This window comes from Coffea arabica, chromosome 6e (assembly GCF_036785885.1).
Source record: "Coffea arabica cultivar ET-39 chromosome 6e, Coffea Arabica ET-39 HiFi, whole genome shotgun sequence".
NCBI classification, from domain to species: domain Eukaryota; kingdom Viridiplantae; phylum Streptophyta; class Magnoliopsida; order Gentianales; family Rubiaceae; genus Coffea; species Coffea arabica.
The window spans coordinates 11,854,860-11,874,165 of NC_092321.1; the positions used below are offsets into that span (position 1 = coordinate 11,854,860).

The 19,306-nt window shown below is 34.6% G+C and overlaps 2 protein-coding genes across 3 annotated transcripts; both read left to right on the forward strand.

Annotated features, from left to right (window-relative positions):
- The first annotated feature begins 3,619 nt into the window (after positions 1 to 3,619).
- On the forward strand, positions 3,620 to 5,532 carry LOC113697250 (UDP-glucuronate 4-epimerase 1). Its single transcript, XM_027216791.2, has one exon. It carries the CDS (start codon positions 3,894 to 3,896, stop codon positions 5,193 to 5,195), a length of 1,302 nt encoding a protein of 433 aa, XP_027072592.1. The 5' UTR covers positions 3,620 to 3,893; the 3' UTR covers positions 5,196 to 5,532.
- A 6,285-nt stretch (positions 5,533 to 11,817) lies between these two features.
- On the forward strand, positions 11,818 to 17,433 carry LOC113694921 (uncharacterized). 2 transcript variants are annotated; one of them, XM_072055266.1, is made up of 8 exons: positions 11,818 to 12,240; positions 12,595 to 12,719; positions 12,824 to 12,861; positions 14,267 to 14,350; positions 14,463 to 14,542; positions 14,776 to 14,812; positions 16,668 to 16,709; positions 17,037 to 17,433. In XM_072055266.1, exons 1-8 carry the CDS (start codon positions 11,986 to 11,988, stop codon positions 17,102 to 17,104), a joined length of 729 nt encoding a protein of 242 aa, XP_071911367.1. In that variant the 5' UTR covers positions 11,818 to 11,985; the 3' UTR covers positions 17,105 to 17,433. The 2 variants fall into 2 exon arrangements, with proteins under 2 accessions (XP_071911367.1, XP_027069644.1); XM_027213843.2 differs by having other exon boundaries at positions 11,822 to 12,240; positions 14,240 to 14,350.
- Positions 17,434 to 19,306: the final 1,873 nt, after the last annotated feature.

Genomic DNA, 19,306 nt, shown 5'->3' on the forward strand with positions numbered 1-19,306 from the left:
TGGGCATTTGAAACATCCGTAGATTTTCTTCCAAAAAAGTTAAACATTGCAAACAAATTATAGGTAAAAGAAAATTAGGGGATATATAAGCTTGTCAATCAACCCTAGACTCCCCATTATGAAAAATTTGCAAGTTGGGTAGGAAAAAGAAATAATATCTAACATCTCAATTCTCATATATGAAGTTTTAGCAGATATTGAAGTTGATTTGAAATGGATTGTTGAAGGCCTTTTTACATATGTTCAATTCCAGAGTATACCAATTGGCTACATGATGGTGGTGGAGGGGTTTTTTTTTTTTTTTTTTTTTTTTTTGGTAAGAACATGCCTAAAGGAACAAATTGGACTCAAATAGAAAGAAGTTGGGGGCGGGAGGATGTATGAACAAAAGCTTTAGGACTAAGTAAAAAATCAGGGAATACTTTAAGACAAATTTAACCATTTGGCCAAAATATGATAGGATCCTAAAAGATCTTTTGGGATTGGAGCCGTTTATTGAAAAGCACTTCACTTAATAGAGATTTTTAATAAAAGTACTTATTAAGTGTTTAAACACTTTTAACTATATTGTTTGGATACATTGTTCAATAAGTACTTATTGTATTAGACAATATGTAATTTTAAATAATTAAATTTGTTAAAATATAGGATAAAATAATACATTTATTTACTTCATAATATAGGATAAAATAATTAAATTTAATATTTTATTTTTTAAAACACAAAAATTATTCCAAAAGTACCAAATTTTAGCTTGCTAGAAGCCTAGAAGTGCTTTTAACACTAAACATCTCAAAAGTTTTATGGAATTATGTTTACCAACCATCTCAAAAAGTGTTTTTAGCAATAAAATGTGCTTTTTTTTTGATAAAAAATACCGTAACTCCAAAAGTTCTTTTATGAGATCATATTTACCAAACATTTTAGAAGTGTTTTTTTAACCAAAGCACCACAACGCAAACGAGGCCTAAATCTTCTACGAAGTATCAAATCTTGGAGAAGTGTTTTGAAAGTCTTCAAGTGACATCTTAAATAAATAATGAAAATTACGAACTTGACAATCACAGGCCGCAAAAGTCCAAGCTCAAATTTGTCAATCACTGACTTTAAGTAAATTTTTAACTAAAAATTGTCAATTTACTTACTTTAAGTGAATGCTTAGCTCAAAATAATTCCATATACATACGTCTAAAACACCAAAAAAAAAAGAAAAAAGAAATGAAATTTACACATAGTGTGAACTTGAGCCAAGTAAGAATTTAATTTACACATAAACGTGTATACTTTGCCAAGTGGAGCTTATTTAGAAACAGTCTAGTCTTAGGTGTTAAATTTTCCAAATACAGTTTAAATACAAGAATTTTGTGTGTAAATTAAGTAACGGACTCTCACGTCATCAACAAATAACTAATAACGAATAACAGAAAATGTTAGAATTTTTCTAATGGATGCTCTATAACATATCTAATATTCACCTAATATATCGTATATATACACATATTAACAATTATTATTTTTCCTTGAATTTATAGAATTAATCTTTCCTTCACTGACAGTGTGACAGTGTATACACTTTCAGCGTTAGATGAATGATAACTATACAAAATTTGAATTTGAAATTCGACTTTTGCACACATGTCATGAATCCAACGGTGATATTGTATACACTTTCAGTGTATATAAGATTTACTCAAATTTATATATTTTTTCTATTTAATCTTATCTACCCTTTCTTATATTTATTTACTTTTTAATTAATCTTATATTTTTAAAAATATAATATCTAAAATATACCTTAAGGGTACCCGTTGTACATGCTCCTTTTATACGCAATTATGTGTCTCAAATAACCACACATATTTCCTTTAGCAGAAAATTCCCCCCAACATTTTCAATCATTGTAGCGCGTACAGCCGTAGTCCCAACAGCTAGTCTTTGCAGTAATACACTTGTACAACACACAGAACACACACTGATCATTACTTACTTGTCATCCTAATAGTCAAATCCATTACAGCGTTACAACACAGTCAATGCACTGCTATCTTTACTCTCTTGACCTTTTCTAAACTGAAGTCTAGAAATTCGGCTTTTATAAACCTAATCCCAGAAGAAACCTCAAAAGCCGGCAACTCTTGAGGTCCTTCCAGGGACTTATAAACCAAACCCAAACCCCCCCCAGAACCGATGTGGGATGGCAAATCCCACAAGGGCAAGCCAGTAAGGCCGCTGCTGCTAAGAAGTAAAGACCCCTCACGACACTCAGTAAACTACCCTTGCATGAATTTGCACTGCTATCTTTACTCGTTCTCACACATTTTCGCTTTTTCAATTTAACCGTGTAAACCAAATGCTACAACTAATATATATTAATATATGTACGCCCTTCCTTGTACACCAATAAATTTAGTATGTTTTAAAATGGGTAAAAAAATTTTAAGTTTGTTTAATTATTTTACCAATTCAAAGGTCATGTCTCCAACTACTCAGTTAAAAAAATTCAAAAAAAAGTAATTATTGTCACGAGTTAGTCAATAACCATTAACGAGTAGTTAGTATATCTTTGTAAGTGTGCTTCGCATAAATATTAATATATATACATCAAATTATTTTAGTAGTTTTTCTAAAATAAATGTAAAAATTGAGTTCATTTAACTATTTTACCAAATCAAGTTGTCTTATCTCCAGCAACAAAATAAGAAATTCAAAAGGTAATTCCAGCCAATTACCCTTGTTTGGATTGTGAATTTTTTTGTAAAAAGAATTTTATGTTTTTTGTAAATATATTTTTCAATCATTTTTTTACATCACATTCATCAAACCGTTAGAGTATATTTTTTTTATAAAAACTTCTAAAAATAGCAATCAAAACGGACATAACCTGCATAAAATATTTCATTTGCTTTTTGAGAAAAATATAGCAATTAAGTTTATTTAATTTATGTTATCAATTAAACCGTCATGTTTCTAATGACTAAACTAAGAAATTCAAGAAGGCAGATCAGTCAGATCACAGATTACCTACAAAACAAGCCCATAACCTCATGAATATTCAGAGAATATTTTCGTCATGTTTTACTTAATATAAAAATATGCCTGATAATGATAATTTTTTTTTTGAAGGACTGATAATGATAAATTGAGCTCGAACAGAATTCTTTTTTTGTAAACGCCATAAGATGATAATCATAGTGGCTTGACGTCATAATCTTTATTATTATCATCTTAATTCACACGTCCATTATGTATATAAGTTGTCACGTACATCATATATGCATTCTTACGTATAATATACCATCCTCTCCGTAGGGGGGAAAAGTAATCCCAAATCTAAAATACGGCTTCTGTTTCCCTGCTCCCCGTCCCTTCCTTTCGTCGAAATTCCTTCACTGATTGGCTGTCCTCTGTGGCTGTCCCATTCCCCACTGACCCTTTTCCCTCTCTTCGGAATGAGATCCTACGCAAATACCTTCCCATACCAAAAATGAAAAAACCAACAATATAATAAAAAGAAAGAAAAAAATAAATAAAAAAGAAAAGTTTCTCATTTGCCATTTCTCATTTTCCAGTTCGATTAGTTTATTTCCTCCCTCGCATCCAGCCGTCCTTCCTTTAACGCGTTCACGCGTAGACTTGTCTCCTGCTTTTGTGGTCTCCCACTATATATATCTCACCACCATCCCCCTCCCCTCCTTAGCAGGTGCAGGCCTTTCTTCTCCGCCATCTCTGCATCTGTTAAAAATTTTTGGCTTTTTTTTTTTCAAGAAAATACAATAATCCCATATTCACTTCCATTTCTCTTGATTCCAGCAAAAATATTTCGAGAAAAAAAAATCTTTTTCTGCCACTATATTCCTGTTGATAACAAATAAATAGTTAGCAAGAAACAAATAATGCCGTCATTGGAGGAAGAACTTTTCCCATCAACGCCGGGGAAGTTCAAGGATAGAGGAGGAGCCCATAGCATGAACCGGCAGTTCTACAGATGTTTCGCTTCGACGAGTACCATGTTCTTATGGGCTCTTTTCTTGATTGCTCTGACTGCGTCGTACTTGAGTTTCCAATCTTTCGTGGACTCCGGCTCCCGTTATTTCTCCTCCGCTTGGGGTGGCCACCATTGGGAGAAACAAGTTAAGAGCTCTGCCCAGATCCACCGGGCCAACGGGTTTTCCGTTCTCGTCACAGGTGCAGCCGGTTTCGTCGGGTCCCACGTCTCCCTCGCTTTAAAGAAACGGGGAGACGGCGTCGTTGGGTTCGACAACTTCAACAACTACTACGACCCGTTGTTGAAGAAGGCCAGAAAAGCGCTTTTAAACTCGCACAACGTTTTTATCGTGGAGGGAGATGTAAACGACGCTAAGTTGATAGCGAAGCTCTTCGACATTGTGGAGTTTACCCACGTGATGCATTTGGCGGCTCAAGCCGGCGTCCGATACGCCATGGAGAATCCTCATTCTTATGTTCATAGCAATATAGCCGGCTTGGTCACCCTTTTAGAGGCTTGCAAGAACGCCGATCCTCAGCCGGCTATTGTTTGGGCCAGCTCCAGTTCTGTTTACGGGTTGAATGAAGACGTTCCCTTTTCCGAATCGGATCGTACTGACAGACCCGCTTCTCTCTACGCCGCAACCAAGAAGTCCGGTGAAGCTATTACGCACACTTACAATCATATCTACGGGTTGAGCATTACCGGGTTGAGGTTTTTCACGGTTTACGGGCCCTGGGGAAGACCCGACATGGCGTACTTCTCTTTTACCAAGGGTATCCTGCAAGGTAAACCGATTACGATCTACCGGGGCAAGAACCGGGTCGACTTGGCCCGGGACTTTACGTACATTGATGACGTGGTGAAAGGGTGCGTGGCGTCGTTGGACACTGCCAAGAAGAGTACCGGGTCGGGTGGAAAGAAACGGGGCCCGGCTCAGTATCGGATCTTCAACTTGGGGAACACGTCGCCGGTGACGGTGCCGATGATGGTGGGGATACTGGAGAGGCATCTCAAGGTTAAGGCTAAGAAGAATTACGTGGATATGCCTGGAAACGGTGACGTTCCGTTCACTCATGCGAATATAAGCTTGGCCCGGAGAGAACTCGGGTATAAGCCCACAACCGATTTACAAACCGGGTTGAAGAAATTTGTTAAGTGGTATCTCGCATATTACGGCCACAATCATGGCAAGTCTGTAAAGCTATGACAGGAGTAAAATTCTTTTCAATTTTTTTTTTTGGAAAAATTTTCCTGCTGTATTGTAGTTTTTTTTTTTTTTTTTTTTACCTCCTTTTTAATTCTTCTTGTCACGGGAAGAAGAAAGGAATGGAAATGGATAATCCATGTAAGCAGGATAAAAGGAAAAGAAAGAAAAGAAAAGATGAATAGTAGTTACGTTATTCTTTTCTTGAGGAAGAGGAGAGGTGAAGATTGACTCCTTTTTCCTCGGTTAGAGCTGCCGGTACTTTTTCTCTTTTTTTTTTTTTTTTCCCTCTGTAAAGGATAACAAATTTCACATTTTGGCTGGCCCAGATTTTGCTTTTTGATCCTTTTTCTCTTTATTATTTCTATTTCTAAAATTTACTAACTCAATGATTTAATGCACAGCTTTTTAACTGAACATGATTCCTCATTTTATCTCAGTTTGATTTGGATTCTTGAATTATTTTACTATAATTGCGGCGGAAAGTTGGCTTTCTATACGTTCTCTCATGCATGTGTGGCCTCCTCTACTGTATTAGTTTGAATTTTCATTTTGGCTGAAAATATAATAAGAGTTTTAATTAAACACTTCATTAAATAGAATTTTGAAGAACAAGCAACTATGCTTAATTATCGCTATCAGGGAAAAGTTTTTAGAATTTTTTTCACTGAATTTAATTCAGAAATGAATCCTGAGTGTTATAGTTGGACAGTTTATTCGTACTGTTGAAGAATAAACAACTATTAGTTGTTTAATGTGCCGTTAAAATAGTTTACTTATAATAGTTAGGGAAGAGTCGGAGAAGAGTTTTTAGAGTTTTTTCCATTGAATTTTTAATTCAGGTTTTGAATCGTGAGTATAATTATAATTGGGACAGTTTATTCATAAATTTGCATGTAGTTTTTTGGTACTTAGGGTTCGATTTAGAGTAAAGTGTCAGTTTAAAGTAAAAGTAAAGTGTAAAAATCAACCACATCTCTAGTATGATGATGGGAATAATTTAAAATTAACAGACATATAATTTTGATAGTAACAGGTTGGATAATTTTTCATTATTGATCTCAAGGCGGTCAATCAACATTAAATTCAGAGTTAAAAAAAAAAAAGAATTAACCATATTCAGTCACAATTATCAAACAAAGGTAGGGTAGCGTAGCGTGGCCGTGGCGTGACGGTTTGTTTTTTTTTTTTTTATTATCAAAGAAAAGATCAAAAGAAAAGAATTCCTTTTTCGTAATTGGGGAGATTAGATTAGGTCAGAAAGAAATTTCTAAGGTCGAAAGAGAAAGCTCCATCCTCCCATCAGTCGTCACAGCAAAAGAGACCGACAGCTAAGTTTGGATTGCATTAGGCCTTACGACAGCTGAGCAAGGAGAAAAAGAGGGAAAGATACCGTGAAAGACGGGTGTATGCAAAAGGGTCCCACACCATGTGACTGATGTGTAGGCTTCTCTTTATCTCAGCCGTTGGATTGGATGAAAACTGGGGTCTGCGTCACATCCAAGGGTCCAACTGTAAAGGTTTTTAAAGAAACGAGCTGAGTAATTGATTGTTTTGTTGATGATGGATGATGATGCTCTTCTAGCTCGTGGCTTTTTCTTGCCGACACTTGTGGTAGATTTGGTTATTTGATCGGCTGTTAATTTTCTTCATTTTCATCTCAGAATTTTTCATCTCCAAGATTTGATACCAAAAACAAGTAAGTAGTAAATAGTAAATAAGGTGTTCTTGTCCTAAATGGGATGGCTCTCTCAAGTTTTGATAAGTCAAAATGATAGAAGCAAATAAATAATAAATCAAAATAATATATTCATCTCGTATATCAAACTATATATGATTGCGATTGATACGCATAAATCTAGCATATCTTATAAATTATTTTTTGTTTTTTTGTCAATACACATTTTTGTTTCTTCTTTCTTTTGCGAGTAGGGTGTGAGTCAAGTACTGATTTTTGTACTATTCTTTTGTAGCTGGAGTATTGAGATTTGGCCATTGCAGTGTCCTTATCAACTAATTATTTATTCAGCTAACAGGTGTTAAATGTCGCACCTCTTCGATTGGAATTATAGTAAGTAATGGATATGATGCATACAAAGCGTGGCAAAAACCTAATTATGTCACCTAAGAAACTTGGAATTTATGTCCATTCAACGCAGACTTTGCCTCCACCGACAGTTTGTGATGGTCCCTCGTGTCGATGGTTTTTAGTTCTTTGAAAAATAATTGTGCACGCTACCACTATATTACAAGTTTCGTCTTTTGCCAATAATGAAAATCATGTAACTGAGAGTTTAAAGATCATGAAAATCATATAACTGAGTAACTTTAACCATTAAATTTGGGTTAAAGAACTGGGGTAAGTAAAAGGGAGGATAGCAGGGATGGGATAGGCTTAGCCTCTTATTGGCCAAAGATGACCCCTACCCCTACTAAAATAGTCCAAATCTTACTACTATATTGGCCAAAGATAACCGATGGTCTATAACCCATACATTGATACAGATGATCTGCAAGTAGTGATAGAGTATTACTTGAAATAATTACTATAATACTTTTTGTGATGTGATGTAAGTGAGATAAAAAGTAATTGGAAATATAAGAAGGTGAATTGAGAAATGTGTTTATGATGCAAACGAAATATTATTTGGGATAATTTGACAATCCAAACACACTCATAGATTATCTACGATGATCTACAAGTAGTGACATAGATGATCTACAAGTACGAAGCAAATATTTAAGTCTCGATCCCTCTGATGGATACTCATAGTGCATTCGTTAAAATATATTTCAGATGTCATATTTTTAAAAATATAATATTAGCTTGGAAAAGTAAATAAATATAAGAGATAGTAGATAAGACTAAATAGGAAAATTATATAAATGTGAGGGAGAATAATAATTATTAGTGTATGTATATATATATGATAGGTTAGGTGGATGTTACATATCGTTCGAAAAATCCTAATATAGGACTCAGAATAAACCAGGGTTTTTTTCTTTTTCGTTAAGATTGGACGAGAATATGAATAAGCGAGAATATGTTTGTGTGTGTGTGTGTGTGTGTGTTTTTTTTTTTTTTAAAGATTGGACGAGAATATGGTTGGTTTAGACTCAACATACCATTTGAACAAATCATAAATAAAGACAAAGCAAAGAACATGTCAAGCTGCCTAATTCATCAACTAAAACTCAATTAACTTTCTTCCTGACGATTTCTTGTCACGTAAGGTTCGTACAATTTGAATTGGTAAAAAACAATTTGTAATTGCAAACATAATAAATAATAATTATGCACACAATCAGATCAAAGTCATAAGTCCTACGTATGTAGTTATTATATCGAGGAACTTCTCAAGTAAACAAATACGAAATAGATCAATGCTCGCGAATGGAATGACGTGTACCTACAAGAAGTATGTAATTAATTTGAAGCTGGCAAAGAATATTAAGCAAATGGCTAAATCTAGAAAGACGGATACCGCACTGAGTGAAATTAACATTTAACGTAGTAAATGCCACAAAAAAGAAAACAAGTTATGGTTTTGTTTTAAAAAACAAAGTTAGGGTTTTGTTTTATTGCGCATGTTTTGTTGCATGAGCTTCCGTTGATTCCGTTGATTAGTTCGGTTGGGTGACTCTAAATCATCTGCACTTGCTTCAGATCCCCATATATGTTCGATTTAGCAGATGCTAGACGGCAAATTTTGCCTCGCGAAATTTGTCTCTGTGTGTGTGTGTGGTGGAGGGAGTTTTTAGTAGGGGTGTCAATCGGATTTTCTGAGTCTGAATTTTGATAAGTTCAAATTTGGCTCACAAATTATATAGATTTTTGGGTTTTGGACTTTTGGATTTTGGATTCAAATTAAAAAGTTCATGATCAATTCACACTATTACATGAGTTTCGAACTCAAATCGGAATTGATCCAAACTTATAATTAAATACATAATTATATATAATATATATTTTATAATTATAAATTGTTATCATTTTATGTCATAAATATGTATAATTATAAATTATAGATATTATTATAAATATATTATGGATTAATTTTTTATACACTGACAATGTATACACCATCACCATTAGATACATGACAACTCATTTGAATATAAAATTAAAATTAAAATTTTGCTCATGTGTCATACATCCAACCGTAATAGTGTATGCGCTGTCAGTGTATGTAAGATTTACTTATATATTATAGGATTAATCTTTCATATACTGATACTAGTGTGTATACACCATCAACATTGAATGAATGACAATTATACAAAATTTAAATTTGAAATTCAACTTTTGCACATGTGTTATAAATCCAATGGTGATAATGTATACACTTTCAGTGTATATAAGATTTACTCTATATTATATATATAATTATACTCATGTATGGACTGGATCTTAATTGATTCTGAGCCTAGTATGACACAAATTTGGCTCACATCTTATTTGGGTATAATATTTAGGCCCAAAATTTGCCCTGTCTAATTACAACTTAGGCTTAGTGTATTTTTTCGGGCCAAACGGGCCAGACTCAAGCTAGTCCGGTCACATTGGCTGCCTAGGCTTTTTGGGGTAGACCCCTTCAGAGAGCTACTCACTCCCGAACCTTTTCTTCTTATATTTTTGGGATTTTCGTTTGGTTTGAACATAATATTGATACAATTATTGGTTTATTCCGCTCCATCTTTTACTTTATACCAAACACGTCATGCCATATCCAACCTCTACTATATGCAATTAACTCATCATGTTGGAATAATATTATTTTGAAAAAGTTTTTTTTTAGTTCAGTCAATCTGTTTTTTTACTACTTTTCATGTGTTTTTCACTGGATAGGATGACTTTTTGCCCAAGCCCAGACTAATTTAGATGGACACAGGGTCAAATATAGCAGATGGACCCAGTTTACGCAGGCATCGGGCTTTTCCTTGGCATGGGATCTTGGCAAGCTCATAGATATTAAGGGGGTTAAATCGTAAGTCAACCTTTTTATCTACCTTCCCATAATTATTCTAGGTAAAACTCAATCTTTATTTTCTCTCTTTATAGAATTTTCTCTTTTTTTTTTCAAAGAATTTGGTCTACAAGGGGAAAAAAAAGAGTCCCAAAGTTATCTTTGATTGTCAGTTATAAAGATTCGCAGCATGAATGTCTAAATACGTTCATTCAATACTTAGCTAACATTATTAAATTTCAATCAATAAATTGTGTAACATAACCGAATAAAGCGTTAATTCTCAACTCTATCTTATATCACTTTATATAAAAGAAACTTGAATTCCCTGCAAATAATCTACTTCTCCGGATTAACAAGTCAAGGCAATTAACATTGAAATGGCAAAGCTCGATCTCTCCTCCACAATATTGGCTGCATTGATTATTGGCGGAGCCCTAATGGCCATGGTTCATCCGGGGCTAGCCCAAGAACTAAAAGTAGCGGCACCACCTAAAGAACACCATCATCCTCATCATCATAAGAACCATAGTCGTGCTCCTCCAGCTGAAGCTCCGTCGGCCGAGTCGCCGGAGGAGGCATGTTTGGACAGCACACCCGAAAGTATTCAAGACTACATAGATAATTGTACCGAAAATGTAAGTCCGATATGTGGTGAAGAAATTGTAGGTTCTTTGTTTGGAACAAGAAACGTTTCAATCCCTTGTTGTTGTCAACTCCTTAACATTGGAATGGAGTGTCATGCTGCCGTGGTCAGTGTGTTTGCTGGCCTGCCTGATGTCAAGCAAGGTGCACCAATTATTAAGGCCAATAGTCACAAGGTTTTCAATGCCTGCCTTGAAGAAGTTAGGAAGAACCGCAAACTTAAGGCCAAGGCTTCTGCATGCAAATAAGATCTGCAGAATTGGTTTGTGAAGTTCAAAAAGCAATAAGCTCCAATATGATTCTCAAATAAAGAAAAATATGTGCTGCATTTGAAATTAATGTTATGGTAATTTATTGTTGGCTAATAAATGTGGAGTAAGAAAAAAAAAAAAAAAAAAAACTGGGGGTGCTTGAATTTCTGTATTCATTAATATTTGGGATAATCTCAAAACCCTCCCCTGAAGTTTCTGATAATTGCAGTCACCTCCCCCAAGGTTTGAAAAAAAAAATTATAATTTCCATATTTATCTTAACTTGTAAAATTTATTTCTCAATTTGACATCAAAATTCGATTTTGTTTCCAATAGCTATCTCAAAAATAAACTCACCTTATCATCTAAATTGATGTTCCTATACATTAAAATTTCGATCAATCACAACTTCAGATGGCATGCGAGTAAATTACTCTCCTAAATGTTCTTTTCAATATTCTCAGTTATATGCAAAACCTTAAGAACAGGATACATTTGGCTTCATAAACGATGTAGAGTTAATTATGAGTGGTGTTGTTTTGTTACAAATTTTGGTAAAATGTCAAGGGAGGAATACGAATTAGGAAATTAATGAGAGTTCACATGGCAAAATAATTTTAAACCCAAAAAAATAAATAAAAAGAAGGAAGAAAAAGAAAAGTTCTCCTTTTTTACTAGCAGCATTGTTTAGTTGAGATACGGTACCGTTGTCAACCAGTATATACTATATACCGCAGATATTCTTTTTTTTTTTTTCTGTCAAAATATACCGCAGATATTCACTTTCACAATTTTCGTTCTTTCCCCCGGAAAGCGCATATCCAAATAAATCCAATACGAGTAAGTAATTTTCCGAATTTCCAAATCCAAAAAGCCCCTCGGAAATTCGTTAACAGAGCTGAAAACTAAAATTAAAATCAGAAAAAACAAATGAGTCGAGCAATTTTCAAATCGACGTTGTTAGCAGGCATCAGCTGCTCCACTCAGCTGAGATTCACTATTAACGGTTCCAGTTTCCGAGCATTTGGAAAATCTCCCTCTTCTTCTTCATCTTCTAGGGTTTCTCCAATGGCCACTTCCGAACGTTCAGATGCTGCTGCTGCTTCTTCTCCTTCTTCTTCATCCCCTGCCTCTCGTTCCGCTACCTCCGCTATCGATTTTCTCACTCTCTGCCACCGCCTCAAGGTAATTGCGATCATCTGTACCTTTCGCCTGTTTTTTTTTCTGCTCCTTTTTTTTTTGTTTCACTTGGATGCATTTTTTACGCTTCACACATTTCGTATCAAAGCGGGTTGAATTGCGTTTGATATGCCGGTGCATTGTTCAAAATATCTTGGAAATTTAGTATTTTGGGGAGATAAAGTGTATTTCAAGGTGCAAGGAGATATGCTTGCCTCCAGAACTTTGGTTTGTTATTGAAACGAAAAGGATTAAGAAGTAGTGTTTTGAATAGGGCCAGTATTATGTTTTTTCCGTTGGTCTGTTGCATCCCATGCTTTTTGAAGTTTATAACTGTGATGGAAGTGTCCTGATGCTTAGACGACAAAGAGAGCTGGATGGGTAAAGAAAGGGGTGGAGAATCCAGAATCAATTGCTGATCACATGTATCGGATGGGAGTAATGGCTCTAATTGCTGCTGATATTCCTGGTGTCAATCGAGACAAGTCGGTTACTTGTCATGTTATTATTATTATTTTTTTAATTTTCGACTTTATTCAGGCTTGAATACGAGAAATCATTTAAAAGTTTAAATTTTCTTGTTATGCAGGTGCGTAAAAATGGCGATTGTGCATGATATGGCTGAAGGTAAGAGTGCATTTTAGCAACTCAGATTAATATTTTCTGATCGATTATCTATTTAGTACTGCTAAAATGAGTAAAAGTTTGTAATACAATCCAGTATCGCTTTCAGTGAGTTAATTTTGCTTTCTCAATAGTATGAAATTCTCAATCTACTTAGCGAAGTGGGGGAGCAACTTTTAGCAGTACTATGTTCGCATATGTACGTGTGAACTAATGTCTGTTTTGTAATTTGATGATTAACATCTTGCATTTGTTTCTCTTTGTAAATTATGGACAGAATCCAAGCAATAATATCTTTTTGGAGGCATTCTAAGTATCGTCACCTTTTTGTTGTCTTTGTAATGGCGTGTCATTTTAGAAACCTTAATTGCTCTTGTTTTTCTATTCCTACCTTTTTGAGGTTAGAGAAGGTTTTTTCTGTAGATGGTTGAAGATCCAATATTATACTTAAATTAATTACTGAAGATGTTTACGTTTACGATTCAACTTTAAGACTATCGACTTCAATTTTGTAGCTACTTATTTCGGCTTATCATGCATAATCAAGAAATCAAACTACGAAATCAGAATTGAACTACAACATTGTATCGTAATACATCTCTACTTGATCACTGGAATTGAAAAATAAATGAGCTACTATATTGGGATGCTTACTTATACAATATGCGTTATAAGTTTAGATTTTTGTGCCTAGTTATTGAATTAACTATGCCCTCATTACATTCCTACTGTGCTAGAATAGCATCTTGATGTTCTTTTGGTAAGCTCATGTGGTTAAAATGACCTAGTCATCTATTCGGTACAAGGAAAACATATAGCTATATGCAGTGGCAGGCATCAATAGATTAGAGTTATTTTTTGTTCTAAGTTATATAACAACAATAATATCCACATGGTAAAGTGATAAGAATTAGCTACATAAATTATCAATAAATAAAACAAGAGGATGTAAAGAACCGTATGTGCCCTATAACCCATTAAAGTACCATTATCATTTTGTTTTCTTGCGTATAGAAAAACTCCCTAAAATAGACTTATAATCATCAATTTTTTTTATTCAAAATGTTTATTAGATTACTCATTAATATACAATTCTATTGAATTTCTACCAATTATCAGGGACCAGACAAAATGTTTAACAACCCAATACCTTAAATGTATAATTTGCTTTGGTCAGTGGGGCCACATGGATAAATTAGTGGGGTAAAAATAATTTTTTTAAAAAAATTATATGCCTCATACATGGCTCAGCCACGAACCAGATAAATGAACTATTAGATCATAGGTGTTTCTGTCATGTTATGTTGCCATATTCTGAGTATATTTTTCATTTTGCACCTCTTATCTGCAAGCCGTGGACCTTATTTATTTCCTCCAATAGCTATTGTTGGTGACATCACACCTTCAGATGGGATTTCTAAGCTTGAAAAGAGTCAGAGGGAGCAAGAGGCGCTGGAGCACATGTGCAAATTACTTGGTGGTGGCCCACAAGGTATCTTTGTTCTGCCTCGCTCTCCCTCCCTCCCTGTTTGCAGTGTATTTGCATGTAAAGACTCCAAAGCATGTCAAACTCATTTCTTGCTTTATGATTTTACTCATTGCAGCTAAGGAGATAGCTGATTTGTGGACTGAATATGAAGAAAATACTTCATTAGAAGCTAAGGTGGTTAAGGACTTGGACAAGGTAAGACAAGATTTCATTGAGAGTAGGAAGAATGTAGGATCTTCAATGATTTTGATAATTGTTAAATGGATTCTACCTCATTTTGCATTTACCCGTGATTTCTTGCACCCTCATTATCTTCTCTCTGTCTCCCCCTCCCCCCCATAAAATGTGTCTTTGCATGGTTTTACGTCCTTCACATATGTAACCCATGGACAGTAGCAAGGCCATCTGATCACTGTTCTTTTGTTCAGGTGGAAATGATTCTTCAAGCCTTGGAGTATGAAAATGGTAAGCCTTGTATGCTTGTATCTATAAAGTACTTGGTCGCTTAGCTATAGCAGAATTTTAATAGCTCAATATTATATTTATTGTTCTTTTTAATTTTAACATTGTCCTTTGAGTCTTTATAAGAATGCAAGTATTGCTTATTCTGGGTGATCTTTCAGGTGTGTAAAAGTAACTACATGAATCTTGGTACTTTTCATCTCCGTTCAGTTAGTTCCCAATGCTCCATCTTGAATTTGTTGTATCAAGTCCTGGACTGCATGAAATTAGGTAATTGTTAAAAAAAAAAAACACAAAATAATAATAACAAGAAAAGTTGGAGGTGGTATGAGGATGATTTAGCAATCTCATTCATTCATTATAGACAACAAAAGTTTAATTTGAGGACTTGAGATAGGAAATACACATTTATCCTTCAGGCTTGAACAATTGCATGATATGCAGCACCACAGTGCATTGAAAATTTAATGTTTTTGTCTAAGTTGAGCCTACATACAGATAAAAGTTCACATCCTGAAAGCCAAAGCACTTATTCTTTTCTCCTTTCCTTTTCCAATAAATTAATGATGTTTTATGGGGCCGGAATAACTACCATGCTGACTCATATCCTGCATTAAAATATATTGTATTTTGTGATTAGGCTTCAAGGTCTGGGACAGAGCTGTCTTCTTCTTCGTCTTCCTCTCTCATTTTATTTTTTCAAGAGTTCTCCGCAAGAAATGATTTTGCATGTCTGGTTAGGAGAAAAGCGATTAATCCTCCCACACAAATTTAATTTGGGCAGCTGCAATTTGAAAGTAGAAAATGAAAGTCCTTAGGCTGCTTGCTCTTGATCTTGTAGCAAAATACTCTCGACTCTTCTGTTTTTGTTGTTGAAGGTTTTCTGTTTTAATTGTCCTACATCTTTTTCCTCTTCAGTTTATCATTAATTGCCAAATTCCTTGAAATGTCCTTATATTTACCTTTTTCTACTTCTTAAATCTGCCTAGTTTCGAAATATTCTGACAATCTTTTGAATAAAAGGTAATTTAGGCAGGCAGAGACCTAAAAAAAGTGGGGTGCAGCTTATTAGCTGTACCATCTTTTACACCAAAAACATGATGAGCCTCTGATGAATGCTTCCTTTCTTAACATAATATGTTTTCTATGCTTTTGATGCCTTTTCTTAATTCCTTGATGTGGATGGCATCTAAATATAATTATTAGTGTTGGTTGTGTGGCAGGGAATTGCAGTTTGAACAAACAATTTTGCGTCTGTTAACATTATGGAGTAGGAAACCAAATCTGAAGAACTTTTCCATACAAACATGTTTGATTTATTTATCTAGAAATGGGGGTAGGTAGTAACTAATGCCGGAGGATTATATGTTAAGGTTCAAAAGTAGATGAGATTATGAATTTGATCCAATCTGAACTGTAGAACTGCTTGTACAATTGTATTACTGTCTTGGCTGGTAAGGGGTTCAAAGGAGATTATTTGTTTGGTTTTCACTAAAAGATATTAGAGTTAATAGATTCTGAAGGCCTATACTGAATTTGTGATAGAATGAACATGGCTTAGCTGCTGTGAAAGATTCTGAAGCTTGACTGCGAGTTTGGTAGCATTTGTTGTACTCAATGTTCAGGCTAGGCTTAATTCTTAAATGTGGTTGTGTTGCTGCTTTTTCCTACATTCTAATGTTGTCTGGAATATGTAAGTTTTGCTCTGGAGTTGGGTTTCAAGTATGAAGCATTTTATAATTGTATTTACTTGTAATTTCGTCTTAATCTGCTTACCCTGGATTGTGCTATCTAATGCATGTTTTCGTTTTTGGAGAAACTTGTATAGAAACTGAAAAGACATTCTTGTATTATGCAGAGCAAGGGAAGGATTTGGACGAGTTTTTCCAGTCAACAGCAGGTATGTTGTATTGGCTCATTCATATAACTTTGGTTCCAATTCTTGTGATATTTGTTCCATTTGGATACTGATATTTTACTCATTAAAGTTTTTACTGGAAGAACAGGATGCATTTTCTACGGTTTGCATTTTGTTGCTGAATTTCTGTTTTCCCTTAATATATTGTCAGTAATTGTTTTAGACTGACTGCATTTCCATGTAGTTTATAAACATGAAATCTAGTATGTTATAGGTTCTTGGCATTTTTCTCCAAATTTAAATGCATCACTTTCTCGAGTTTCGAGTGTGAGGAACAATAGTTAATTTGTCTGTTGTTCTTTCTCGCAGGGAAGTTCCAAACGAACATTGGTAAAGCTTGGGCTTCAGAAATTGCATCAAGAAGAAGGAACCATTGACACATTAAATTTTTCTTGTATACTGTCACAATCTCCTATTACTTTCAAAGAACTAATTCTAACCAAGGCAGGCTGACGCAGGCTTTTAAAGTCCTCTGCATCAGTAATGTTACTCAGCAAGAGAATAGTACTCGGCTGAGTAAACACAGAACTTGGTTTTCTTGTTATTGTTTCCAGACTGACCCGATATATCACTTAGGATGGCCAATGTAGCCAAAGGCTCTTGTTTGTGCAGTTAAAAACGGCATATTATGCTCTTCATGCATGAACGACAACAATTTGTCTGGATAATATTCCATCAATAGTTTCTGTTAGAAATTAAACCTGCAGATGCTTGTACTGTTTATTTATGGTAATCTTTTCCAAGTTTGGCTTGTATAGCTGATGATTGCTTGAGAGCATGAGAATATTCATTTATTTGCCTCACCTTTCACTGAAGGTGGAAATTGGTGGCAGAATTTAAGCCTGCGAATCAAGTAACATTTATTGGGGTTAATCATATGTTGTTGAATCTTGAAGGTGTGTGCAAAAATAGGAAAAATGTTGTTGAGGCTCTTGGCACGAGTCCTTTGCTCTAGCCAGCTGCGTATGCTGAGATGGGAAAAACCATGAAGATAGACCAAAATATTATTAGGTGGGCGCATCATCGTGACCAACATTGTTATGATTAATATTCTGGCAATGTTACTGAGCAATTCCTTATGATTGTGGTCGTCTATATAGGTACATAGATGACCAATTCAAGATGGGGTATATCGAGAAGCATTCCTTCGTTTGAGTAGAATCAGAATTTTGGATGCTATTAGGAGTTGTGTAAACTGAACTAAATGTCACAAATCACAGTACTGTTCCTTTACTTGTGCCTAGTTAAGGTTTTGATTAAACAAAATTCGAAGTAAAAAAAAAGAACCAGTAATATAACTCACCACCGTTTCAGTAATAATCAAACTCTCAATGGTTGAGACTCTAGAACGTAAAGGTTCTGAGTTCTAATTTTCTTACTTTCTTCTCGTTTTTTAAACTTCATCTCCCCTACTAGAAAAAAATTTGCCTTAGTATAAAACTTTTTTTATTCAATTTTCACAACTTGCTAGTAGCCTGTATAAATTTCCTCCTATAAAGCAAAATTTTTTTTTATGATTCCAATTGAACAACTAATGAACCCACCACCTGTCGAGTAGATTTTGGTCTAGTGATTAAAGTTGAGATCTCGATAATGAAAGATTTAGGGTTTAAATCTTCTTTTCCCTTCTCCATTTCTTAACTTCCATCTCTCTCTTGCTAAAAAAATATAAAAAAGAAAAAACTAATGAACTAATGAATCCACCACCTACCTAAAGAGGAATTTGACCCTATAAACTTCTAAAATTTCAACTACTATTTTCATTTTCTACATATTCTATTATTCTTCCAACGCAAGGAATTCTCCGTTTTCTTATTTTGTAAATCATTTATCTCTAGGCATTCATGTTGACAATGCTTTTTTTTTTTTTTAATGTTGTTTGCTCTCATGTTCAATCTTCTGAATCTAATTTTAAGCGAAAATCTTCCACTAGTTGGATCAATATTATTTCTTTACACTGGTTTATTTCCTCACAATTAATACTAGAATACAAGTGATGCAAAACTTATGAGGAGGGAGAGTGATGGGATATTGGAATTGGTTTGGGCACAAAGAATTTAGCAATTAGGGCTACACAAGCTAATTCTGTAGAGTTGGAACCACGAGTAAATGTGCTGGAACTCCTCCAACAAAAAAAAAAAAAAAAGTACTGGAACTGTTGAGTTTGTGTTAGCTGGATGCGTGTGCATGTGTGTGAGTTGGTGACAGAGGATAAGAAAAAACAAAACGGTTCTTGTTTAGGGGCATAACATGAGCTGAAATCTTAGCCATTGATTGGGTAGACTATGGGTTGTGATGCTTTTAATTGAAATGATTGATGGTGTTGATTAGGCGAGTCTTGGCGTATCGTGGTGCAATAGGTAGGAGATTAAGTGTTCGAAAATTTTCAGGAAACTCACCACTCATCACACATTTTCATTTTTCTTAAAATTAAGGATTAAAACTTGCTTCCAGGGATATATATGAAACAGTAAAATGATTATATCATCGCTACATGTCATAGCTAGAATAGATAATAAACCTAGCCAAAAATATGAGGTAACCATAATTGGAACCGCTAATATTATAAGTTATACAAC